At 59.0% G+C, this 26,636-nt stretch overlaps 1 protein-coding gene across 1 annotated transcript in view; it reads left to right on the plus strand.

Moving 5' to 3' along the window:
* The window catches only part of SEMA7A (semaphorin 7A (John Milton Hagen blood group)), a 28,357-nt gene extending 4,117 nt beyond the window's left edge, over positions 1-24,240 (plus strand). The window contains exons 2-14 of the mRNA XM_030228592.2: positions 11,866-11,999; positions 13,246-13,296; positions 14,511-14,606; positions 14,684-14,768; positions 15,662-15,772; positions 17,558-17,697; positions 17,949-18,127; positions 18,249-18,357; positions 18,888-19,086; positions 20,047-20,162; positions 20,757-20,908; positions 22,081-22,148; positions 23,783-24,240. Coding sequence (XP_030084452.1) covers positions 11,866-11,999; positions 13,246-13,296; positions 14,511-14,606; positions 14,684-14,768; positions 15,662-15,772; positions 17,558-17,697; positions 17,949-18,127; positions 18,249-18,357; positions 18,888-19,086; positions 20,047-20,162; positions 20,757-20,908; positions 22,081-22,148; positions 23,783-24,129 — 1,787 coding nt within the window. The 3' untranslated portion in view covers positions 24,130-24,240. The remainder of the gene's footprint in view (positions 1-11,865; positions 12,000-13,245; positions 13,297-14,510; positions 14,607-14,683; positions 14,769-15,661; positions 15,773-17,557; positions 17,698-17,948; positions 18,128-18,248; positions 18,358-18,887; positions 19,087-20,046; positions 20,163-20,756; positions 20,909-22,080; positions 22,149-23,782) is intronic.
* Positions 24,241-26,636: the final 2,396 nt, after the last annotated feature.

Below are 26,636 nucleotides of genomic sequence, written 5' to 3' on the forward strand. Positions count from 1 at the left end.
GTGAGCGAGGAGGGGAAATGGGTTCCAGCCAGCTCCTTGGCTATTCCAGGCTGCTCCAGAAAAAGGGCTGGTTCCTCCTGCTAGGCACCCTTTTGCTGCCAGCCCCGGCCCCACCCGTGTGGCACGCCGTGAGAGCAGGATGTGGAGGTGTAATTGAGGTGTAGGGTGACACAGCCCTTAATGACAGCTCTGTCACCTGTCCCCTCCCCGCCTTGGCTCGCTGGGTCAGGGCAGCGATGGTTCCGCGTCTCGTTATGCCCTGGGGGCAAATCTTCCGTCTGGCAGGTGGGAGGGACGAGTTTCGAGTTTCGGGAGTTTCCTTGAGGAATTCGTGGCCGGTCCCAGGCAGACAACTGCCCTGGCAGTGCCCTGGGATCTCTCGGCGTTTTGGGAAAGTCTGCTTTCACATTCCTGCCCCCGGGGCTTTCCGAGGCTGGGGAATGTGGAGCTGCAGCCGGGGCTGGACGTGAGAGGAATGGGAAATCCGTGTCCCGGGTCAGCGGGCACACCGAGAGGGCTGGGGAGGGCTCCAGGGCATTCCCTGGCACAAAGCCGGAATGGCCCGGGGCTGGCACCTACCTGGAGTGCAGGGCGGGCGTGGGAGGTGTCCAGCAACAGGAGCGGGCTGGAAGGGCACGGTGGGGCCATCCCTGATCCCGCTGGGAAGGGCCAGGCTATTCCTGATCCCACTGGGAAGGGCATGGTGGGGTCATCCCTGATCCCACCTGGAAGGGCTTGGTGGGGCCACTCTTGATCCCACTGGGATCCTTCCCAATCCCACTGGCAAGGGCACCATGAGGCCATTCCCAATGCCTCTGGAAAGGGCATGGCAAGGCCATTCCCAATCCCAATGGGATCCATCCTGATCCTACTGGGAAGGGCACAATAGGGCCAGTCCCAATCTCGCGGACATCCTTCCTGATCCCGCTGGGAAGGGTGTGGTTGGGCCATTCTTGATCCTACTGGGATCCTTCCCAGTCCCATTGGGATGGGCATGGCAGGGCCATTCCTGACCCCACTGGGATCCTTCCCAATCCCACTGGGAAGGGCATGGCAGGGTCATTCCCGACCCCACTGGGAAAGGCTTGGCAAGGTCATTCCCAATCCCATTGGGATCCTTCCCAATGCTTCTGGGAAGGGCATGGCAGGGTCCTTCCTGATCCCACTGCAATCCTTCCCAATCCCACTGGGAAGGGCACAGCAGGGCCATTCCTGATCCTGCTGGGAAGTGCACACTGGGGCTGTTCCAATTCCACTGGGATCCTTCCCAATCCCACTGAGAAGGGCACAGCAGGGCCATCCCTGATCACACTGGGAAGGGCCTCACCTGCATTCCACAGGGATAAAACCTCTGGATCTTCCCACTCAGAACCTCCCTGGGGAACACCAAGGTGGCCGTGCCCTGTGCCCACCCTTGCCCTGGAAGGGTTTTCCAGCTGTGGGGAGCTGGGATAGGGATTTGGATGTAGCAGGGTTGTTCTGCTGCTGGATGCTCCTGGAGCTGCTCGGGGCAGCTTTTCCCCCTGGAAGGCCTTTCCTGGGAAATCAATGCCTGTGTTTGACTTTCCTGGGCTGGGAGGGGCTCCCCGGCTCCGCCGAATCCATCCTTTGTTGCACTGCCACAACATCCAGCAGTGCTTGTGCCATTGTTGGATAAAATTCCATCATCACAGCCTGGGACCAGTGCTGCAGAGCGGAGCTTTTGGGAAGTGGCAAAACCTGGCTCTAAATTTAGCCCCTGCAGCCGTGGGGCGCAGCCGGGAGGGCCGGACCTGCCGGATGGCACAAATCCACGGAATCAAAGGCTCCGGCCTCGCCTTGCAGCTCCAGTGCTGCATAATTATGGGGGGAGCGAGAGTGGGGCCGTGTTAGTATTCATGGAATCGCTGCCGAGCCCGCCAGCCTAGGGGTTTGATGTTTAATAAGGAGAATTCCAGCATTCCCGGAGCGTGGGGTGAGCAGAGCCCCGGCTTTGAATCCAGGGCTTGTTCCCTGTGGGGTGCAGGTTAGGGGTCTCTTTTGTTGCCTGGCTGAGTGGGTGTTTGGGATCCATTCCAGCTCCGGCTTGGAGCAGGGATATCGGCAGCACAGCTCCCAGAAGAGCTTTTGGGATCTCAAATCCCAATCCCAAACCCAAAGGGTTTTTCCCACCCCCCAAGGCGCTCCCAGAAATAGCCCGGGAATGCTTGACGTGCCAGGATATTTCCTTGCGGAGAGTGCCTCTGAAAAAGCGCATTTGTCAGAGAGTGCTCTGCAGTGTGGCCCTGCCGGGCATCGGGATGGCCGGCTTTTGTGGGATGGATTATCCCTGCTAATGCGGGCTCCATTGTCTGCCCGGCTCGGGAAAAGCTGGGCAGGGCAGGGAGCTCCCCAGGGCACCCCGGGAGAGCAGGCACAGGGTGGAAAAGGGGCAAGGGAAAAGCTGGGCAGGGCAGGGAGCTCTCCAGGGCACCCCGGGAGAGCAGGGACAGGGTGGAAAAGGGGCAAGGGAAAAGCGGGACGAGGAATTCCCATCTGGAGTGGCAATCCCGGCTGGGTGAGGATGTTGGTGGTCCTGCAAGGCCGTGCCCTTCGCTCGGAGAGGAGCTCGGAAGGGCTGGGGAGGCAGAGATCAGGTGAGATAAGAAAGAGAACACCGAGCTCTGTTGGCGGGTGATGAATCCCTGCTCATCTCCAAAGCGGCTCGGGGAGGGGGGTTGAGAAACTCCGGATGAGCCCCGGGGCCGCTCGGGGGGGATGAGAAACTCCGGATGAGCCCCGTGGCCGCACCTTGCCGGGATCTCGGGGTGAGACAGAGGTGTGGTGTGGCTCAGGCTGCTCTCACACCTCTTCTTTTTGGGGTTTCCTGCCAGCTCCTGGGCTCCTTAGAGGGATTTTAGGGCTGGGTGTCCCTCCAGTCCCTCTCTCCCGGCCTGTGCTGGTTCTGAGTGAGCAGCTGGAGCTTCCCCCAGCTGGAGAATGGGAAGGAAAGCAGCCCGCAGGCCCAGTCCCTGCTTTTGGGAACCGCAGCCTTTCCTGCAGGATGGAGGGAACGGCAAAATTCCCGTCAGGGCTTTTTACCCAGCCCGGGCTGATGGGAAAGCACTTTGGAAAACCTTTTAATGCTCCTTGCTGGGATGCGGCTGGCTGCGGGGAGGCATCGCTGCCAGCCTGGCCCCTGCCCTTCCCTGCCCCAGGGGCACGAGAGAGGCTGGGCTGGCTTCGGAGCAGCTGGAATTCCACCCGGACTCGCTGGTCCACGTTCCAGCCTCGGGCTGGGATGGACACACAGCCGTGGCCGAGGGAAGCAGGGTGTGGCTCAATTCGGCCAGAAGCTTTCTGTCTGGTTTCCCCAGGAGATTTTGGGGGTCCCTACTCCTTTCAGGGGCAGGAGAGAGCAGGAAAGCAGGGACAGGCAGCCACGGTCCTGTCAGCTCCGAGCTGGGCAGGAGAGGGGAACGGGGAGGGAGTGAGAGCCCAGCCAGGGTGGGATTTGAACTCCAAGGGAGCTCCTGGGGGATGGAACAGGAACGTGGAGGGAGTGAGAGCCCAGCCAGGGTGGGATTTGAATCCGAAGGAAGCTCCTGGGGGTTGGGAGAGGAAGGTGGAGGGAACAAGAGCAGGACCCAGTGGGAGCTCTTGGGGGATGGAACAGGAAGGAAGAGGGAACAAAAGCAGGGCCAGGATGGGATTTGGACCCCAAGGGAGTTCCTGGGGGATGGGACAGAAAGCTGGAGGTGTTACTGTCACTTCTGCTCTGCTGCTTCTGCTTCCTTTGTGAAATGACTCAGGTTGGGGCACGGGACAACCTGAAACACCACAGGGCTGCCCTGGGGGGATCCCTCAGCCTGGGCTGATCCCTCAGCCCTTCCTTCCAGGCTCTTCTTCTCCAGAGGGGTGTCCCTGGGGACTCTGGGGGGACAGGACCCTGCTCCTGGGGTGCAGCCCTGGCAGAGGCTGGGGACAGGAGGGCACAGCAGAGAGGAAGTGGTCTCCTCGCGTTTCTTGCCTTTTACGTTTCTCCTTTCACCTCCTTCTCGGAAACCCGTCCAGAAAATGTGAAATGTGTCACTTCTCACATTTCTCATGGGATGGTGCTGGGACCTCGCAGTCACAACCCTTCAAATTTTCCCTGGCAGGTCAGAGCAAACCTGCCCAAAACTCCTGAAGTGCCTCATTTACAGCCTGGCTGTTCCTATAAAAAACCCCATTGCTGCAGGCTCTGTCCCAGGAGGCTGCCTGGGGCATCCATCCCGTGGGAACGGGACACTCCTGTCCCTGCTGTGTCACCCCCCCCTCGGTGTCACACTGTTCCCTTTGAGCAAAGTCACGCTGGAAGGAAAACTTAGCACAGCAGCTCCTTGGAGACATATTTCCTCTTCCTGAAATGCCTCAATTTGGGAATTTATAGAATGTCTAAAAAAAAAAGAAAAAGAGAGAGAAAAGGCAGATTGGCTTCTTGCTGGAGCTCGGGGAGGAGGGAGGTGTGGTGAATCCAGCCCTGCTCTGGGGACAGAGGGGACCCTGGGGTGTCCCTGTCCCCCCTGGGAGAGGGTGGGAAATGCAGGGATTGTGCTCCTGGCCTGGCCTGGCCTGAGGGAATGATGGAACTCCGGCCGCAATGCGGAGTTTGGGAGCTGGGATGGAGCCCTGAGTGACTCAGGGAGTGGCCCTGAATCACATTGCTGGGAAAACAAGGGGACCTGGGCTGCTGTCACACATCCTGCGGGAACAGGGAGTGGGACAGGGACTGGTGACACCACATCCAGACTGGCAATGGGACAGCGATTGGTCACTGCATCGGGAGTGGGACAGGGATCAGTGTCACTGCATCGGGAGTGGGACAGGGATTGGTGTCACTGCATCCAGACCAGGAGTGGACAGGGACTGGTGAACACCACATCCAGACTGGCAATGGGACAGAGATCGGTGTCATTGCATTGAGAGTGGGACAGGGATTGGTGTCACTGCATCCAGACCAGGAGAGGGACAGGGACTGGTGTCACCGCATCCAGACCAGGAGAGGGACAGGGACTGGTGTCACCGCATCCAGACCAGGAGAGGGACAGGGACTGGTGTCACCGCATCCAGACCAGGAGAGGGACAGGGACTGGTGTCACCGCATCCAGACCAGGAGAGGGACAGGGACTGGTGTCACCGCATCCAGACCAGGAGAGGGACAGGGACTGGTGTCACCGCATCCAGACCAGGAGAGGGACAGGGACTGGTGTCACTGCATCCAGACCAGGAGAGGGACAGGGACTGGTGTCACCGCATCCAGACCAGGAGAGGGACAGGGACTGGTGTCACCGCATCCAGACCAGGAGAGGGACAGGGACTGGTGTCACCGCATCCAGACCAGGAGAGGGACAGGGACTGGTGTCACCGCATCCAGACCAGGAGAGGGACAGGGACTGGTGTCACCACATCCAGACCAGGAGAGGGACAGGGACTGGTGTCACTGCATCCAGACCAGGAGAGGGACAGGGACTGGTGTCACCACATCCAGACTGGCAGTGGGACAGAGATCAGTGTCACTGCATCGGGAGAGGGACAAGGACCGGTGTCACCACATCCAGGCAGCTCCCGGCGCTATCCTGGGAGCAGCGGGATCGATGTGAAGCGCCGGGTTTGCTGGCCCTCACTCAGAGCCGGGATGACGGCGCAGGTGACATCCAGGGACACTCCCACATTCCCAGCTCCTCAGTCAGCGTTTCCTGCTGCCTCCAGCGCCGATCCCAGCCGGACGCGCTGTCACCGAGGTGGGAACGTGTCACGGCGGTGCGGAAAGGAATGCGGGCTGGGGAATGTTTGGAGGCTGCTCGGGCAGCGGAGCAGGTGGCGGTGCCATCGGGGCCACCGCGAGTGACAGCGCTGCCACGCTGTGTCACAGCGACGCTTCCCGGGGCCCGGCTGCTCCGCGTCGCTGCCAGCGCTCGGCGCCGCGCCCGTGCCAATCCCGGTGCCCCGTGCCAATCCCGGTTTGCCACGTGCCAATCCCGGTTTGCCACGTGCGGGCGGCTCGGCCGCGTGTCCCCGTCCTGTGACAGCGACAGGGGAGCTCGGGGTGGCACAGCTCAGCCCTGGGGCAGTGTGGGAGCGGGCAGTGCCAGGGGAGGGCAATTCCAGGTGAGGGCAATTCCAGGGAAATGGCAATTCCAAGGGCAGGGAATTTCAGAGAAAAGTGCACTTCCAGGGGAGGGCAATTCCAAGGGCAGGTAATACCAGGAGAGGGCAATTCCAGGGAAGGGACAATTCCAGGAGAGGGCAATTCCAGGGACAGGAAATTCAAGAGAAAGGGCAATTCCAGGGAAGGGACAATTCCAGGGAAAGGGACAATACCAGGAGAGGACAATTCCAGGAGAGGGCAATTCCAGGGACAGGAAATTCCAGGGAAAGGGGAATTCCAGGGAAAGGGGAATTCCAGGGAAGGGGCAATTCCAGGGAGAGGGCAATTCCAGGAGTGGACAATTCCAGGGCCAGGCAGGCTCCCTTCCCTGCTCTCCCACCTCCCATTCCAAGGTTATTCCCCCTTTGCAGGAATTTCTGGGCAGGAAATGAAGGATCTGCCTCGTGCCCGCCCCAGCTCCCAGAACCGGGCAGGTTCTGCTCCATTCCACTTTCACTTCCATTCATTTCAGATAAATATCTCAGATAAATGCTTGATTTTAACCCTTCAGTGCCATCCCCTCCGCCCTGCTCTGCCCCAGCTCCGCATTCCCACAGAATTCCTGTCGGATTTAACCCTTTCCTCACCCAGGGAAGGCGTTTTAAAGCCTTTCATTCCATTTTCAGTCTCGTGGGAAGGGTGAGACAATACAGATCTATAAATCATGCCATAGCAATGAGGTGGAGTCGGAAAAGGGATTAATCCCACAAATTCCTTTTTTTCCGGAGCCGGGAGCGGTGCGAGCCGGTGACTCAGGAGCGTCTGGGCTGCGGGAGGCACTGCCAGCCGGGAATGCTGGGGAGAGGGAGAAGGAAAAGGAGAAGGAGGTGCTGACTCAGCCCCAGGCGGGTCGGGAGGTGGGGTTTGCCGGGAGAGGCTGCAGCCCATGCTGCCCCTCTGCTCCGGGGGTGGGAACAGCTGGCTCCGGGATACTCTGAGATGCTTTGGGATGCTCCCGGCTGCTCTGGGTTGTTCTGGTATGCTCTGGGATGCTCCAGAATACTCCAGGATGCTCCCAGATGCTTTGGGATGCCCTGGTGCTTCTCAAGGGGCTCTTGGTCCCAAGGGAGCCGTTTGCTCTGTCACCAAAGGCTGGATGCAAAGCTGGGTTGCTCCTCTCTCTCTGTGAAACACAAGTTCACTCTCCTGTGAACATGTAAAAAGTTTAATAATGGACAGAAGGAGACAAGGACCATGGAGCAAAGAGCTCCCTGTTATCTTCAGGGACACCCCTTAAATACCCTTTTAATTCCATCAGCCCTTTGCAAGTTCACAGCCCCTTGTGCACTGTGAACTTCTCCCCAGACTGGTTTACACGTTCCAAGAATTGTTTAGCACATCTCTTCTTTGGATCTGCTTTTTTAGAGCAGGAGGATTCCTGGGCTGTGGCTTTAGTCCCTTTTTGTCCCCTGCAGCAGAGGGTGAGTGCTGCTGGCTGCAGATGTGTGCAGGTGTGCTCATGCTGTGTTCCCTGGGTGTTCTCCATGCCAGCAGGCACTGTAGCACAGCACACTGAGAGCAGCTATGGCCCTGAGCTGAATGACAGCAGAGATAAATCCAGATCTTCATGGCAGAGTTACTGGAACACCCCACATCTAAAATCCATTAATACTTGCCAAAAGCCAATATTATAATGTGTGTCTATAACATCTCCACTGCATCTGCAGCACCTCCTGGTTCCCATCCCTGCTCCCTTCCCTCAGCCCCGGCATCCTCCAGGATGTCCCTGTCCCTGATTTGATGTCCCCGCTCCCTCCCCTCCGGCGGGAGCACAAAGCCGCCCTTTCTCCCATTCAGGCCCCGCAGCGGGGACATTCCCAGGGACAGTGGTGCCATTGATTGCCGCCCGAGCCGCGGGGCTGGCGGCAAACGCCGGGCACGGGGGCTCGGAGGGGTCAGCCAGGCTCTGGGAATGAGCCCTGTGTCCCTTGCGGCTCCGGGCATGGATTCGGGGGTGGCGGTGACGGCAGGGCCAAGCCCTCCGAGGGCACGGGCCTTTCTTTCTGGGGTCAAAAGCAGCTTTTGAGAGATGTCCCATTCTTTGGGGACACAACGGGACACGGCCCTGTCCCTGGAAGTGTCCAAGGCCAGGCTGGCGGGGCTTGGAGCACCCTGGCACGGTGGAAGGTGTCCCTGCCCTTGGCACAGAGTGGAACTGGATGAACTTTAGGGTCTGTTCCATTGACAACAATTCTGGCACTGAGGTGATGCCCTCTGACTCCTCATCCTCATCTCCTGACCCAGAGTTTGGGGTGCAGGGATGATCAAACCCCAGACCCACAGTTTGGGGTGCAGGGATGATCAAACCCCATATTGGCAGTTTGGGGTGCAGGGATGATCAAACCCCAGACCCACAGTTTGGGGTGCAGGGATGATCAAACCCAGACCCGCAGTTTGGGGTGCAGGGATGATCAAACCCAGACCCACAGTTCGGGGTGCAGGGATGATCAAACCCAGACCCGCAGTTCGGGGTGCAGGGATGATCAAACCCATATTGGCAGTTCGGGTTGCAGGGATGATCAAACCCAGACCGCAGTTCGGGGTGCAGGGATGATCAAATCCAGAGCCACAATTTGGGGTGCAGGGATGATCAAACCCAAACCCGCAGTTTGGGGTGCAGGGATGATCAAACCCAGACCCACAGTTTGGGGTGCAGGGATGATCAAACCCCAGACCCACAGTTTGGGGTGCAGGGATGATCAAACCCAGACCCACAGTTTGGGGTGCAGGGTGATCAAACCCCAGACCCGCACGTTCGGGGTGCAGGGTGATCAAACCCCAGACCCAGAGTTTGGGGTGCAGGGATGATCAAACCCCATATGGCAGTTCGGGTTGCAGGGATGATCAAACCCCAGACCCGCAGTTCGGGGTGCAGGGATGATCAAATCCAGAGCCACAATTTGGGGTGCAGGGATGATCAAACCCAAACCCGCAGTTTGGGGTGCAGGGATGATCAAACCCCAGACCCGCAGTTTGGGGTGCAGGGATGATCAAACCCAGACCCGCAGTTCGGGGTGCAGGGATGATCAAACCCAGACCCGCAGTTCGGGGTGCAGGGATGATCAAACCCAGACCCACAGTTTGGGGTGCAGGGGTGATCAAACCCCAGACCCGCAGTTCGGGGTGCAGGGATGATCAAACCCCAGACCCACAGTTTGGGGTGCAGGGATGATCAAACCCAGACCCGCAGTTCGGGGTGCAGGGATGATCAAACCCAGACCCACAGTTGGGTGCAGGGATGATCAACCCAGACCCGCAGTTTAGGGTGCAGGGATGATCAAACCCCAGACCCGCAGTTCGGGGTGCAGGGATGATCAAACCCCAGACCCACAGTTTGGGGTGCAGGGATGATCAAACCCCAGACCCACAGTTTGGGGTGCAGGGATGATCAAACCCCAGACCCACAGTTTGGGGTGCAGGGATGATCAAACCCAGACCCACAGTTTGGGGTGCAGGGATGTTCCCCCATCCCACCAGGATCCAAACCCCTTCCGTAACCCAAGCTGCTGCAGGCAGAGCAGGAGTTAGGACCAGCTCTGCAGGGCTTAGGACCAGCTCTGCAGGGCTTAGGACCAGCCCTAGAGGGCCGCCCCAGCGGCGCAGGGACCGCAGCAGCCGCTCCTGGAAGCGCTCTGGGGCCCCGTTGCCAGCTCCGAGCCCAGCCCAGGCTCGCTGGAGGCTGGCAGAGCTGTTTCCTCTCTCGGCTCTGATTCAGTCCCCACGGAGCTGCAGGATAAACAACAACCTCGGCGCCGGCCAAATGATTGTTTAGGGCTGCTTTGTTTGCGGCTCGCGGCTCAGCAGGGCTCGGCGAACTCAGGAAGAGTCCCCAGAGGAGCCTCAGGGCAGCAGGGGAGAAATGGGGGAGAGGAGGGGGAGCCGAGTTTGGAGCTCCAGCTCAGAACTTGGAGATTTGCCGGGGTTAGCAGAGATTTAGAGGCTGGGGTTTCAAACCCAGGAAAGTTCGGTGAGGTCTGGGCAGACCCCCTCGAGGCCTGTTGGTGATGGGGTCACGGCATTTCGTGGGGTTTTTGGGAAAGGAGAGGGTGTGAAGGGGGTTGTGCCTGTCCTGGGCGGGCTGGGACTGAGCCTGGCTGCAGAATCAGCCTGGAAGATTCTGTGCCAGCTTCTCCAGCTCGGGCTCAGCGGTTTCTCGGAGCCTTTGGGCACAGGGAAGGCTGGGCAGGGCACAAGGACAGGAAGGGATGGTCCCAGGGGAAGGGCACAAGGCGCTGTCCCCTCCGTGTGTCCCCAGCCCGGACCTGGGCGGTTCTGGCAGCTTCCCCAAGCCGTGCTGGGAAAACTCTGCTTGTTTTAAGGGATGAAAAACCTCAGGAGGTGGGAATAACCCCCCAAACCCAGCGGGAATTCAGTGACCTCCGAGGTTCCCCTTGCTGGGCGGGGCAGAGGGAGCTCCGGGCCGGGCAGTGCCAAGTGCCGGCCCTTGGCAATTAAGAGCCACGCGCCGCTAATTAATTGCCCGGCGGTGGCGGCTGCCAGCTCCAGCGGCGCTCCCCGCCTTCGGCCGAGCGCTGGGAGCGCTGCCCAGGGCAGAGGCCGCTGTGTTTGGGAAAGGGAAAAGCGGGAATGGGAAAAGCAGGAGGCGGCCCCGAGTCCCGGTTTTTGGGATCCCCGGGGGGAGCAGGGCCAGTCTGGCCCGGCCCACGCAGGGGGTTTGTAGGGAAGGGGGGCTGGAGAAGGTGGGATGTGAAAGAGGAAGGGCAGAGGGGCACGCGGCTGGATCTGCTGCCAGCTGGGACATCTGGGGGCTGGCTGTCACTTTTTGTTCCTGTCTGGGACACGGAGCCTGGGGGTGGTGGTTTTGGGTGGAACTTCCATCTGTCAGACGTGGGCTCTGGTCTGGGATCCATCCCTCCTGGAGATCCAAACCCTGTCCAGCCTTCTTGGGATACAAACCCTGTCCATCCCTCCTGGAGTTCCAAACCCTGTGCATCCTCCTGGAGATCCAAATCCTGTCCAACCTTCTTGGGATACAAACCCTGTTCATCCTCCTGGAGATCCAAACCCTCTCCATCCTCCTGGAGATCCAAACCCTGTCCATCTCTCCTGGAGACCCAAACCCTGTCCGTCCCTCCTGGAGACCCAAACCCTGTCCGTCCCTCCTGGAGACCCAAACCCTGTCCGTCCCTCCTGGAGACCCAAACCCTGTCCATCCCTCCTGGTATCCAAACCCTGTGCATCCCTCCTGGAGATCCAAACCGTATCCATCCTCCTGGAGATCCAAACCCTGTCCAACCCTCCTGGAGATCCAAGCCCTCTCCATTCCTCCTGGGATCCAAACCATGTCCATCCTTCTGGAGATCCAAATTCTGTCCATCCTCCTGGAGATCCAAACTGTGTCCATCTCTCCTGGGGATCCAAACCCTGTCCATCCCTTCTGGAGATCCAAACCCTGTCCATCTCTCCTGGGGATCCAAACCCTGTCCATCCTCCTGGTGATCCAGATTCTGTCCATCACTCCTGGAGATCCAAACCATGTCCATCCTCCTGGACATCCAAATTCTGTCCATCACTCCTGGAGAGCCAAACCCTGTCCATCCTCCTGGGGATCCAAACCCTGTCCATCCCTCCTGGAGATCCAAACCCTGTCCATCCCTCCTGGAGACCCAAACCCTGTCCATCCTCCAGGAGCACAGGAAGGGATGGGACCTGCAGCTGCCCCCAGAGCAGCTCCCTGAGGTGTGTGCCCTTCCCAGGTGCCAAGGAATATGTCTTCCCACGGAGGGAGAGGTTCCCAGTGTTCTTCCACCAGGAAAACACCTCCTCCATCTACGTCGGGGGCGAGGGGAGGCTCTACTACTACGACTTTGCAACGCGTGAGAACCACACGGTGAGAGGCGCCGCTCGCGGGTTCGGAGCAAAACCCCACACAAAGGGCCTGGGATCCATCTCCCGGCCCACATTCCAGCCCTGGATGAGCCTGCTCTGTGCCCAGCCGGCTCCGTCCTGCCAGGAAGCAGAATCCCAGCAGGAAAGAATGGGTTAGGTTGGGTTTGGGGTTGGGGTTGGGGTTGGGGTCAGGATTGAATCTCCTCTGTTGGCCGTGGACGGGTTCTTCCCTGTGTGGGTTCCCTCCGGGTTAGGGTTAAGTTTAGGGTTAGGCTTAGGCTTAGGTTTAGGCTTGAATCTCCCCTGTTGGCCATGGGCAGGTTCTTCCCTGTGTGGGATCCCTCTGGGTTAGGGTTAAGTTTAGGGTTAGGCTTAGGCTTAGGTTTAGGCTTGAATCTCCTCTTTTGGCCAGGGGCAGGTTCTACCTTGGGTGGGATCCCTCCGAAGTTCTCACTGCCCCACAGGGCGGATGTTTCCAGCCTGGGATTCTTTCTGGATCCATCCTGGGTATTTCCATCCAGGGGATTCCTTCTGGATCCATCCTGGGTGTTTCCAGCCTGGGATCCCTTCTGGATCCACCCTGGTTGTTCCATTCCTTGGATCCTTTGTGGATCAGTCCTGGATGTTTCCAACCTGGGATCCTTCCTGGATCCACCGTGGATGTTTCCTGGGGATCCTTTCTGGATCCATCCTAAGTGTTTCCAGCCTGGGATCCTTTGTGGATCCATCCTGGATGTTTCCAGTATTAGATCCCTTCTGGATCCATCCTGGTTGTTTCCATACAGGGATCCTTTCTGGATCCATCCTGGATGTTTCCAGCCTGGAATTCCTTCTGGATCCATCCTGGATATTTCCATCCAGGGGATTCCTTCTGGATCCATCCTGGCTGTTTCCTGGGGATCCTTTCTGGTTCCACCCTGATTGTTTCTGTCCAGGGATCCTTTCTGGATCCATCCCAAATGTTCCCATCCTGGGGTCCTTTCTGGATCAGTCCTGGCTGTTTCCATCCAGGGATCCTTTCTGGATCCACCCTGGATATTTCCAGCCATGGATCCTTTCTGAACTGAGAGCTGCCATGCTCAGATTTCGTCACTGGCATCCAGCCCGGCCTTCCTGCGGGATTTCAGGCGCCAGGGCTGGGGGACAAGGACACCTCGAGGGTTTTGGTGACCTTGTGGCGCGCTGAGCCCACGCTTGGTGGCAATGGGAGAGCAGGAAGGGAAACGTTTCCCTCTTCTTTGTCCTAGGAAGAGTTCCCGGTGAGAAATGAAGGGCAGTGCATGTCCTCTGGGAATTTGGTAGGTCCCACCTGTGAGGGAATTAACGGGATGGGGAGGATGTGGGATAGAGAGGGAACAGCGGGGTGGGGAGGATTTGGGATAAAGAGGGAACAGCGGGATGGGGAGCATTTGGGTTGAAGGAATAATGGGATGGGGAGGATTTGGGTTGAAGAAGGAATAACTGGATGGGGAAAACTTGGGATAAAGAGGGAACAGCAGGATGGGGAGGATTTGGATTGAAGGAGGGAACAGTGGGATGGGATGGATTTGGGTTGAAGGAATAATGGGATGGGGAGGATTTGGGATAAAGAGGGAGCAGTGGGATGGGGAGGATTTGGGATAAAGAGGGAACAGCAAGATGGGGAGGATTGGGGTTGAAGGAAAAAAGGGATGGAGAGGATTTGTGTTGAAGAAGGAATAATGGGATGGGATGGATTTGGGTTGCAGAAGGAATAACAGGATGGAAGGATTTGGGTTGAAGAGGGAACAGCGGGATGGGGAAGATTTGGGATAAAGAGGGAACAGTGGGGTGGGGAAGATTTGGGTTGAAGAAGGAATAAAGGGATGGGGTGGGTTTGGGTTGAAGGAGGGAATAACGGGATGGGATGGATTTGGGTTGAAGGAATAACGGGATGGGGAGGATTTGGGATAAAGAGGGAACAGTGGGATGGGGAGGGTTTGGTTTGAAGAAGGAATCATGGGACGGGATGGATTTGGGATAAAGAGGGAACAGTGGGGTGGGGGGGATTTGGGTTGAAGAGGGAATAAGGGGATGGGGAGGGTTTGGGTTGAAGAAGGAATAATGGGATGGGGAAGATTTAGGATAAAGAGGGAACAGTGGGATGGGGAGGATTTGGGTTGAAGAGGGAATAAGGGGATGGGGTGGGTTTGGTTTGAAGAAGGAATAATGGGATGGGATGGATTTGGGTTGAAGGAAAAACGGGATGGGATGGATTTGGGATAAAGGAATAACAGGATGGGGAGGATTTGGGTTGAAGAGGGAACAACGGGGTGGGGAGGATTTGGGTTGAGGGAATAACGAGATGGGGAGGATTTGGGATAAAGAGGGAATAACGGGATGGGGAGGGCTGGAGTATTTGTGTTGAAGGAGCTGCGTGTGCTCCTGATGAACTCCCTGGGGCCGAGGAGATGTGGGAAACCCCAGGCAGGAGCTGGGAAGTGGCGCGGTGCCGGGGGCTCTGTGCCATGGCCGGGCTCCTGTGCCCCTGCAGGAGGACAGCCGGAACTTCCTGACCCTGGTGGAGCAGTTCGGGGACGGGCTCTTGGTGTGCGGCACCGGCGCCTGCGCTCCCACCTGCTGGAACGTGGTACGCGTCCTTCCCCCTTCCTGGGTGGGCAGAACCCGGCCTGACCCCACTCAGGGTGCCCTTCTGTCCTTCCCCAGACGCAGAGGAAGGAGGGCCCGCCCTGGGATGGGAGAGGGATCGCTCCCTTCACCCCTGACTCCAACACCCTAGTCGTTGTCGACGGTGAGTGGGACATTTTCCCGTTTTCCTGTTTTCCTGTGGGTTTGTTGTGCTCAAAGCCCCTCTGGGACAAACAGCAACCCCCCGAGGCTGCTCTGAGGGCTTTGTCCCCTTGGCTCTCCTCGTTTTGTCCCCGTGGAAATGCACATCCCGTGGGGACAGAGGATGGAGATTCCCACTGGGGCGGGGGATGGGGGCTCTGTGTGGGAGGAACGTTGGGAATCAGGAGTGCTTTGGGTCAGGAGGGACCTGGGAAGGACCTGAATTGGGAATGCTTTGGAAATACTTTGGGTGGGGAAGGACCTCAGTGGGAGGGGCCTGAATCAAGAATGTTTTGGGTTGAGAGGGACCTTGGGAGGAGGGACCTGAATCAGGAATGTTTTGGGTCAAGAGGGACCTGAATCAGGAATGTTTTGGGTCAAGAGGAACCTCGGAAGGAAGAGGGGCCTGAATAAGGAATGTTTTGGGTCAAGAGGGACCTGAATCAGGAATGTTTTGGGTCAAGAGGAACCTCGGAAGGAGGGGCCTGAATCAGGAATGTTTTGGGTCAAGAGGGACCTTGGGAGGAGCCACCTAAATCAGGAATGTTTTGGGTCAGGAGGGACCTGGGAAGGAGGGGCCTGAATCAGGAATGTTTTGGGTCAAGAGGGACCTTGGGAGGAGCCACCTAAATCAGGAATGTTTTGGGTCAGGAGGGACCTGGGAAGGAGGGCCTGCAGTGATCCCACTGCTCCAGGCCTGGTGTGGGGACAGGCGAGGATCCTTCCAAGAACCTGTCCCTGCCGCCCTTCGAGGACTGGGATTCCTGTTCCATACCCACCATCCCTGCCATGCCCAGGAAGTCCTGGCTGCTTTCCCTCCTCCTCATGCTCTCCCCACTCCCTGCTGCCCCACAGGCCAGGACATCTACTCCACCATCAAGAAGAGCCAGCAGAATGGGAAGATCCCTCGATTCCGCCGCGTCAGGGGCGGGGGAGAGCTCTACACCAGCGACACCGTGATGCAGAGTGAGTGGGGACATTCCCACTGGGAGGACATTCCCACCAGGGGGACATTCCCACCGGGGGGATCCCCACTGGGCTCTCCCCCCCCACAGCTGGCAGAGGGCAGGAGAAGCCCCGGAGCCTCTTGTGGGCACTGATTGGTGCCAGATTAAGCAAAACTCGTTAGTTTTGCTCTGCTCGGTTTTGCAATGCCTGTAAATCCACCAACAAGGAATGTTTGGGTTGCTTGGGCCAAGTCAGCAGGCTCAGACACCAAATGTGGGACCAGCTCGAGCCCAGACAAGCCCTTTGTGACCTGTCTGGTGTGCCAGTGCCACCCAAGGAGTGGCCAACACCCAACGGTGACAATTATTGGTGTGAGGCTGCCATGAGACCAATCCCGTAACCAACTGGTGCTGGTGGGTCCCTGATCTTCCTAAAGCACCTTCTGACCCTCGAGAACTGGAAATCCTTGGTTCTGTGGCCATGGGATTTCGTGCTGAGGGAGACCCACCATTAAATGTTGTCTGCAGAAACTCCTGTGCACATCCTGGGTGCAGAAGCTGCAGTTTGTGGCACTGCCCCTGTGCCCCCTAAGCTTAATCTGACAGGTGGCTGCCAGCCAGGAGGCAGCCAGCTTCCCCTGAGCCCTGTCCCAAACCAGCACAAAAGTCACTTCCCTGTCCTTGGGGCGCGGGGAAATGAGGCTGGCGGGTCCCTCACGCGGGCTGGAAGGAAATCGGGTTGTGCAAAGTGCCCGGCAGCTTCCCCGCAGCCTTGGGCAACTTCCAGTGCGGGCAGGAGCCCTGGGCAAACCCCAGCCAGGGGCAAACCCCGAGGGGACGCGGGGAAAGGACCCTGCTCCACTCCCCCGGGCTTGTGGAAGGCTGGGGGAAACAGGGAATTAATGGGATAAAAATCAGAATGAAAATGGCAGCGGGATAAAACAGGGAAGGGGAAACCAAACCAGGCCTGAGGGGCTGATCCTGGGACATTCCCTGCTGTGGGAACAGCAGGATTTGATCCTTGGGGATTGCCTGCGGTGGGAGCAGCAGCTCAGGGTGCTCAGAGGGACCTGGGGGTGCCTTAATAGGAACGGTGTTATGGGGTTTTCCCAACACGGCGCGGATTGATCCTGCTGAGGGATCCTTCCTCTCTGCCTTCCCAGAACAGGAGGGACTCGGGGCTCTGGGGCTTCCCCAGGCTCCAGGGAATGAGGCTGTGCAGCCAGGCAGGAGGCACTGGGGAGGTGGCACTGATGCCTCAGGTTTAGCTTGGATATTTTCACATTCTGTGCTGTTTTAGTGTGTGGGTCTGGGCTTCGTATTGTGGGATGGTGAGCTCTGTGCACAGAGCAGGGAGACACAACAATTCCTGCTCCAGCTGGGCATGAAGGACAAATGATCCAAATCTCAGCCCCAAGGGCATAAACAACGTGGACCAAAGAGAGAAAAACAGGAAGGATGGGATTTCATAACCTAAAACTGTAACTGGACAATGAGCTCCAATACGCAAGTGGAGCAGGACTTCTAAAAGTCAGAGACCTTTGTGTCCGTTCTTGTGACCATTTTGGTTCATCTTGGTTGGCTCTTGTGCTGCCCGAGGTGGATCCATTGGGGAGATCCTTTTACTAAATCCTGGCTTTATTCTTGAGCTCAGTCTAGTCTCGGTTCTAGCTCAGCCTCCCCAAGGCATCGGGCTCGGAGCTGTCCTTTCCCTGGGCCACAGCCGTGTCCCACTCCCTGCCCTGTCCCCACCGCTGGCTTCCCGGCTGAAATCAGGTCCAAGCTCTGTCCCCTGCCTCCCCAGACCCTCAGTTTGTCAAGGCCACCACGCTGAGGCACGAGGAGCCTCACCAGGACAAGATTTATTACTTCTTCCGCGAGGACAACCCGGACAAGAGCCCCGAGGCGCCCCGGAACATCTCGCGGGTGGCCCAGCTATGTAAGGTACCTCGGGGACAGGCTGGGGTGGCAGCCAGGACAGCTCTGGGCGGGACAGGGGACGTGCCAGCTCCCCTGGGCTTACCCAGGCTTGGTTTGGCCCCTCTGAGTGGGGCACAGCCTTGTAGGGGAGAGAATTCCCACTGGGATGGCAGGAATGGGGTTGTGGCAGCATCCTGCAGTTCCCCGTTGGGATGGGCATTTTGGGGTGTTCCCCCCCCAATCCTGACTCCCTCCCCGCTGTCCCTGTCCCCCAGGAGGACAGGGGAGGAACCAGCTCCCTCTCAGCCTCCAAGTGGACCACATTCCTCAAGGCCACCCTGATCTGCGTGGACCCCGTCACCAAGGGCAACTTCAACTGGCTCCAGGATGTCTTCTTTGTCCCCGCGGGTGACTGGCGGCGCTCCAAGGTCTACGGGCTCTTCACCAACACCTGGTGAGGGGCCCTGGCCCAAATCCTCCCTTCCAGCCCTCTTTTCCCTCGGGAAAACAGCTGGAGCGGGCACGGCGGTGGGCACAGCCCGGTGTCCCCCCTCACCCTGTCGCTGTCCCCTCAGGGGAAGCTCTGCCGTCTGCGTCTACTCCTTTGGGGACATCGACAACGTGTTCAGGACATCGCGGCTCAAAGGCTACAACGGCCCCACCCCGGAGGTCAAACCTGGCCAGGTGAGGGAGGGCCAGGAGCCGCCCCGCGGGGGGCCCGGGGAATCCCGGGAAGGGGACACGGAGGGAGGCTGGAACAGGTCCGATCCCTTGGTGGAAAGCACAGGGAGAGGACCTCAGAGGGCACCTGGCACGGGCACAGCGACAGGGGCACAGCTGTCCCCTTTCTCTGCCATCCTCAGTACCCTGCCTGCCTCTGGTGCAGTGCCTTTGTCCCTTTCTGTCCCCTCTCCAGCAGTGTGTTCCCCCGGGGCAGCACCCTCTGAGTCCGGTCCCTTTTGCCCCCTTCTGTCCCCCGTGCCCTCAGTGCATCACCTCGAGGCAGCACCCTCTGAGTCCGGTCCCTTTTGTCCCCTTTTGTCCCCTCGGGGCAGCACCCTCTGATGGTCCCTTTTGTCCCCTTCTGTCCCCTGTCCAGCAGTGCGTCCCCTCGGGGCAGCACCCTCTGACTGTCCCTTTTGTCCCCTTCTGTCCATTCGGGGCAGCACTCTGACGCCGGTCCCTTCTGTCCCCTTCTGTCCCCTGTCCCGCAGTGTGTCCCCTCGGGGCAGCACACTCCGAGCGAGACCTTCAAGATCGCGGACAGCCACCCCGAGGTGGAGGAGCGGGTGGAGCCGCTGTCGCCGTCGCGGAGCCCCCTGTTCCACAACAAGCACCGCTACCAGAAAATCGGCGTGCACGAGGTGGCCGCGGCCGACGGGCAGCGCTACAACGTCCTCTACCTGGCCACAGGTGCGGCGACACCGCCCGGGGGACGTTCCCCGAGGGTAGGGCAGCGTTCCCAGCCTGGCATATGTTCGTCAGGCGGCGGCGGGCTGCCAAATTTCGGGAACAGCAGAACGCTGCCAAGCTGGCTGTGTGGGCACAGCCGGGCTCCGGGCAGCGTCCCAGGCACGGGGGAGGCGGGCACGGCTGGTGCTGGGGGGCAGAAATCCCTCCCTCGGTCCTTTTCTGGGGCTTGCCGAGCTGTCCTGGTCCCTCCCATCTGTGGGATGCGTTCCTGGAGGGAGCTGCAGGGGTTTGATTTCCTGATTTTGTGATGGGGAAAGTGCTCTCGGTGGGGGCTGGGGTTGGATTGGGGCCCGCGAGTGATGGATTTGGGATTTTACAGCTAGAGAGAAACAGAAACAGAGAGAAATAGGGAAACAGAGCAAGAGAGGTGGAAAGAGAGAAATAGAGACACTTTGAGAGAAACTGAGAGAGAAATAGAAAAATAGAGCAACAGAGTTAGAGAGAGACAGAGCAACAGAGTTAAAGAGAGAACGAGAAATAGAGAAACAGAGAAACAGAGAAATTGAGAAAGAGAAATACAGGAACAGAGAAACAGAGTTAGAGAGAAACAGAGAAATAGAGAGAAATAGAGAGAAACAGAACAATAGAGTTGAAATAGAGCGAAACAGAGAGACAGAGCGATGGAGAATTTGCAGAATCCTGTGTCTAAACCCAGCCAGTGCCCTGCAGGGTCCCCCTGGGCAGCTTGAAGGGCTCTGGGATGGACCTGGGGGGCTTCCCCTCCCCCTGGCAGAGGGGAGAAGGGATCCCTTTGGGAAGGGGGAACCCCGAGGATTCCCAGCCCTGTCCCCTCGGGGTGCTGCTCCTGCCCTCGTTGGGTGTCAGGTCCAGGGGGCACCTCCTGGCACCGTCACCCCCTGTCAGGGTGCCTCACCAGGGCCATGCCCTCTCTGTCCCCAGACAAGGGGTCCATCCACAAGGTGGTGGAGCTGCCGGACGGGGTGCAGAACATTGTGGAGATCCAGGTGTTCCCCAACAAGGATCCCATCCAGTCCATGATCCTGGACCACGCCAGGGTGGGTCCCTGCTGCGGGGCTGGGAGAACAGGGTGGGACAGGCACGGGTGGGTCAGTGCCAGCCCCGGGGTCTGGGAGTGAAATCGTGGAACTGTTTGGGGTTGGAAGGGACCTTCTGGGATCACCCTATGATGACCTTTAATGATCACTTTAATGATCACCCAGCCCCACCTTCCACTGTCCCAGGCTGTTCCAAGTCCCAGTGCCCACCCTGGCCTTGGGCACTGCCAGGGATTCAGGGGCAGCCACAGCTGCCCTGGGAATTCCATCCTGGCCCCTCCCCACCCTCCCAGGGAACAATTCCTTCCCAATATCCCATCCATCCCTGCCCTCTGGCAGTGGAAGCCATTCCCTGTCTCCTGTCCCTCCAAATTCCCTCTCCAGCTCTCCTGGAGCTTCTTTAAGTCCTGCCAGGGGCTCTGAGCTCTCCCTGGAGCCTTCTCCTCTCCAGGTGAGCACCCCCAGCTCTCCCAGCCCTGCTCCAGGGGAGCTCCCACCCTTGGAGCACCTCCTTGGCCTCCTTCCAGCAGCTCCAGCTCCTCCCTGACCTTCCCTGGGCCACGGGATGACTGTTGCCCCGCTCTCCTCCCGCAGGCCGTGCTCTACGTGGGCTCCAGCAGCCGCGTCCTGGAGCTGCCCATGGACATGTGCGGGGCCTACCGCAACAACTGCCACAGCTGCGTGCTGGCCAGGGACCCCTACTGCGGCTGGGCCAACGGCTCCTGCCTCTCGCTGGCCCTCAGCAGGTGAGGGGGGCCCTTCCCACCCCAATCCCACCAGGCTAACACCCACGTCCCCAGCATTCCCCCCCTGGGCTGAGCGCGTGCGTGGGTTTGGGGCGGATGCGCTGTCCCCAAAGGTTTGGGGTGCTCTGTGTGGGGCCATTCCTCCCCTGAAGAGTTTTGGGCACCCAACCCCTCTCCCTGAAAGTTTGGGGTGCTCGGTGCAGACTCATCACTCCCTTGAAGAGTTTTGGGCACTCAACCCCTCTCCCCAAGAGTTTGGGATGCCTTGCATGGACCCATCCTTCCCTTGAAAGGTTTTGGGCACCCAACCCCTGTCCTTGAAAGTTTGGGGTGCTCTGTGCGGATCCATCCCTCCCTTAAAGGGTTTTGGGCACCCAAACACATTTTCCCAAAACCTGGGAGTGGTCTGTGTGAATCCATCCCTCCCTTAAAGGGTTTTGGGCACCCAAACACATTTTCCCAAAACCTGGGAGTGGTCTGTGTGAATCCATCCATCCCTTGAAGGGTTTTGGGCACCCAGACTCTCTCCTTGAAAGTTTGGGGTGCTCTGTGCAGATCCATCCCTCCCTTAAAGGGTTTTGGGCACCCAACACCTGTCCCTGAAGGTTTGGGGCACTCTGTGTGGGTCCATCCCTCCCTTGAAGGGTTTTGGACACCCAAACACATTTTCCCAAAACTTTATAGTGGTCTGTTCAAATCCATCCGTCCCTTAAAGGGTTTTGGGCACCCAACCCTTCTCCCCAAGAGTTTGGGGTGCTCTGTGCAGATCCATCTCTCCCTTAAAGGGTTTTGGGCACCCAATCCCTGTCCCCAAGAGTTTGGGGTGCTCTGTGCAGATCCATCCCTCTCTTAAAGGGTTTTGGGCACCCAACACCTGTCCCCAAAGTTTTGGGGTGCTCTGTGAGGATCCATCCCTCCCTTGAAAGGTTTTGGACACCCAACCCCTGTCCCCAAGAATTTGGGGTGCTCTGCATGGATCCATCCCTGCCCTGAAGAGTTTTGGGCACCCAATCCCTGTCCTTGCTGATGGGCCTTGCACTGGTCATCTCCCCCTTCAAAACTGGGTTGGGAGGGGGAGATTCCCGCTCATCCCACCACTATGGGGGATTCTCCTCCCTGAACCGCCACTTCCCAAAGTTCTGTGTGTGCTTATTCCCATTCCCATCCCCCAGGGAGGCGCTCCAGAACCTGAACTTGGACTCGTGGCGAGGCAGCTGCCAGAGGGGTGACGTCAAGGAAGGTACTGGAGATGTTGTGGTTGGGGAAGGAACTGCTGGATTCTCCAGGGTTTGGATGGGTTTGGGTGGGTTTGGATGGGTTTGGATGGGTTTGGGTGGGTTTGGGTTGGTTTGGATGAGTTTGGGTGTGTTTGGATGGATTTGGAGAGATTGGGATGTGTTTGGATGGGTTTGGGTGGGTTTGGGTTGGTTTTGATATGTTTGGGTTGGTTTGGATGGGTTTGGATGGGTTTGGGTTGGTTTGGGGTTGTTTTGGTGGATTTGGATGAGTTTGGGTGGATTTGGGTGGGTTTGGATGATTTGGCTGGGTTGCTGGTTTGGATTTGGATGAGTTTGGATGGGTTTGGGTGGCTTTGGGTGGATTTGGATGAGTTTGGGTGGGTTTGGGTGGGTTTGGCTGGGTTTGGATGAGTTTGGTGGGTTGGATGGATTTGGGTGGGTTTGGGTGGGTTTGGGTGGGTTTGGATGGATTTGGGTGGGTTTGGGTGGGTTTAGATGGCTTTGGGTGGGTTTGGATGGATTTGGGTTGGTTTGGGTGGGTTTGGGTTGGTTTTGGATGGATTTGGAGGGATTGGAGGGTTTGGGTGGATTTAGATGGGTTTGGATTGATTTGGGTTGGTTTGGGTGGGTTTGGGTTGGTTGGCGGTTCTGGGTGGGTTTGTCGGGTTTGTCGCGCTTGGCTGATTTGGGTGGGTTTGGGTGGTTTGGATGCGTTTGGGTGTGTTTGGATGGATTTGGAGAGATTGGGATGTGTTTGGATGGGTTTGGGTGGGTTTGGGTTGGTTTTGATATGTTTGGGTTGTTTGGATGGGTTTGGGTTGGTTTGGGTTTGTTTGGGTGATTTGGGTGCGTTTGGGTGGCTTTGGGTGGGTTGGTGGGTTTGGCTGGGTTGGGTGGGTTTGGTGGGTTTGGATGGGTTGGTGGGTTTGGTGGTTGGATGGTTGGATGGTTTGGGTGGTTGGTTGGTTGGATGGTTTGGGTGGTTTGGGTGGGTTTGGCTGGGTTTGGGTGGTTTGGGTGGGTTTGGCTGGATTTGGGTGGTTTGGGTGGGTTGGGTGGTTGGATGGATTTGGTTGGTTGGGGGTGGGTTTGGATGGGTTTAGCTGGCTTTGGGTGGGTTTGGTGGTGGGTTTGGTTTGGGTGGGTTGGTTGGTTTGGTGGGTTTGGTTGGTTTGGCGGATTGGCGGGTTTGGGGGTTTGGGTGGATTTAGATGGGTTTGGATTGATTTGGGTTGGTTTGGGTGGGTTTGGGTTGGTTTGGATGGGTTTGGGTGGGTTTGGGTTGTTTTGGATGAGTTTGGATAGGTTTGGATGAGTTTTGGTGGGTTTAGGTTGGTTTGGAGAGGTTGGGATTAATTTGGATGAGTTTGGACAGGTCACCTGTCTGGGTTTGAGCAGCCAGGTGTCTGTAAGGAAGGCAGGACCCCCCCTGAAACAGAAAATGCAAACCCCCTCCTTTCGAACTGTTATCACTTTGAAATTAGAGGCTCTCAGGCAGAGACACGGGAGCAGGAATAGCAGGGCAGAGCAGAAGTTTCCAGGCGCTCTCTCTCAGCAGCCACCTCCGAGTCTTCCTCCACCCCTCCAAAGCCCAGACCGCCCCCACCCGACTCACCCCCACCCCGTGTCCCCGCAGACGACTTCCGCAACATCTCGGTGATGCCCCTCTCCCGCTACTACCTCAACTGCTCCATCGAGTCCCACTACGCCACCTACAACTGGTACCACGAGGACGTGCTCATCAAGAGCTGCAACACCTCCCACCCGCAGCACGACTGCTTCCACTTCATCCCCAGCGTGCGCCGCGAGCACTACGGCCACTACGTCTGCGTCTCCGAGGAGGACGGATTCCGCCAGGCGCTGGTCAAGGAGCGCCTGCTGGACCGCCAGCGCTTCCTCTGGCAGCGCGGCCACGCTCCGGCCACGCTGGCCTCGTGGCTCCAGCTGCTGCTCGTGGTGGCCCTGGCCGAGCTCTTCCACTGACGCCGCTCCTCCTCCGCGGACTTTGAGCCTCCCTCCCCGCCGGCCTCGCTGGCGGAGCCGCGGGAGGAGGCTGCCACACGCGGTGGCGGCCCCGCCGGCCGGCCATGCATGCGCTGATGCTCAGGGCGCGGCCGCTCCTTGCATGTGATGAAGATGAGGAGGAGGAGGAGGAGGAGCCGGCCCTCGGCCTCCTCCGGGGGCCGCTGCTTCCCGAAGTTTTGGGGGGTGATGTTGGGGTTGGCAGCGGCTGCGACGCCCCCGGCGAGTCCCCTCCCGCTCGAGGAGGGTTCGGGGCGTTGTGTTTTGCTCGCAGCCGGCTTTGGTGTGGGAGGGAGGTCGGGAATCGGCGCCGCCGCCTTGGGAATTTGCATGGAAAAGCCTCGGAAGGTGACTGGATTTGGGGTGTGGGGATGGGAAGGGGAGGTGGGAGCAGAGCCCGGAGCGGAGCGGGAGGCGCTGGGAAGACGCTGGAGACGCACAAATGCCCCGCGGGCAGCTGAGGGGCAGCGCAGCAGCGGGGCCGTGCCCGCTGCCACCCTGGCCCGGGCGTCCTCAGGGAAAGCGGCCGCGGATCTCAGGGCACCGGGGCGGCTGCGCCTGTCCCCGCCTCTGTCCCTGTGCCCCGGGGCGGGCCCGGGCTCCGCTTCCCCCGCGCTCTCGGAGGTCTCGGAGCCAGACTAAACTGTGAAAATCGGGATTTTCCCCCTGCCCAGGGGGATCCCGCTCCTTGTCCCAACCTCGCCCGGCCCGGAGCGGGGACACCCAGGGGACACCCTGGCCGTGCTTCCAATGCCTGTCCCGGCTCCTGCTCGCTCAGGAGGGGCCGAGGGGCCGCGTCCAGAGCCCGCGGGCGGCGGGCCAGAGCTTCCTAGTGCACTACATGCCCGAGATGTTCCCCATCCCCAGCCCAGGACAGAGCTTCTCACAGCCCTTCTCAAAGCACTTTAACTTTGTGGACTAACAGATATTTATTATACCGACTGCTCGTTTCTGTCTTGTAGGATTTTATAATATTACAGCGGGCGGGGGCGGATCACAGGAGAGGAAAATTAAAAAATGAAAAAACAAAAAACCGCCACAACAGCTACCAAAAAAAAACCCCCCCAACCCTTTCAGACCTGTAACCAAAGCGGATGGTTGGAATAAAGAGTGGAAAAAAAAGCAGGAGAGCGCCGGTTCTCACTGGGAATGACGGGGGCTGGGATCTCCCCTGGCTTTTTCCTGCTCTCTCCAGCCCCTGTTTTGGGGCTCCTGTTCTGATCCAGCAGCGAATTCCCGCTGGAAATCCCAAAGGAGGGAGTGAGCAGCAGCCCTGGGAAGGGCAGGGTGGGAACAGCGGCGGGGTTGGTGCTGTGGAGCCATCCCCCCTCCTCCTGCCTGGGCTGCTCCGGATTTTTGGGAAAAGCGAGCTGCTGTGAGGGAAAAGGGCAGGGCTGGGGCTGCAGGGAGGCGAGGAGCGGGAATTCGGGATTTCGGAAGGGGCTAAAAAAGGCAGGAGCCACCTAAACCTCCATCGAATCAGCCCCGGCACAAAGGCAGAGCCGGGTCGGGGCTCCTCCCGGGCCATTCCCGGTGCTCCTGCCGGGCCTTTGCCCGCAGGGAAATATTTCGGGATGGGCGAAAGAGCTGCAGCTCGGGACTGCGGCGACACACAGCCGGGTGGCGCTGGGGACACGGGGGTGGCACTGAGGGGACCCGGCTGTCCCCGCTCCTCACCGGGGGGAGGTTTGGCAGCCGAAAAGCGAAACCTTTCCCTGCCTCCATCCCTCTTTTGGCACAGAATTCCCGCTGGCTCCGGCGGCGTGTGGGAAGGGAGGAGGCAGGAGCCGGGAGCGGGCGATTCCCGAGCCGGGAGCGGGAATTTTGGCAGCCCCGGGGGGTGGGAACTCCGAGGAGCCCAGAGGCCGGGGGGGATTTTTGGGTGCAGCTGTTCCCATTCCCAGCTCCACCGGTGGGACCCCAAAATCCCTGCAAAGAGGCTCGGGAGCAGCGCACGAAGGTGACGCCCGAGAATTCCCACCCTGGAATGGACGGGAGCGGGCGCGAATTCCAGTTTGGAATTCCCTTTCTTGCCCAAAAACCCGGCTGGGAGTGGGGGCCGGGTGACAGAGACACGGGCAGGGTGTCCCCTCGCCTGGGAGCAGCCAGGACAAACCGCGGAGGCTTTTTTCCAGCCTTTTCCCGGCACAGGGAGAGCGGCCACGAACAAAATCCCCCAGGAGCGTTTGGGTTTTTCCCCCCAGGCTCATTTTTGGGGCTGTTCCAGCCCCGGGCTTGCTCCAGGAGGAGGATTTGCCGTGCAAGACCGTCCTGAATCCCCACGGACGGGATTCCAGAGCTGCCGGGACACCCCAGAGCAGCGCCCCGGGAATTTTTCCCGCTGGGATGGGGATCCGGAGCAGCTGGGGTTGCAGGGGTGGAGAGGCGCTGCTGCTCCATGTCCCTCCGTGTCCCTTAGTGTCCCTCTGTGTCCTTTGGCATCCCCTGGTGTCCCTCCATGTCCCTCT

Source organism: Serinus canaria, chromosome 10, assembly GCF_022539315.1.
Source record: "Serinus canaria isolate serCan28SL12 chromosome 10, serCan2020, whole genome shotgun sequence".
Taxonomy (NCBI): domain Eukaryota; kingdom Metazoa; phylum Chordata; class Aves; order Passeriformes; family Fringillidae; genus Serinus; species Serinus canaria.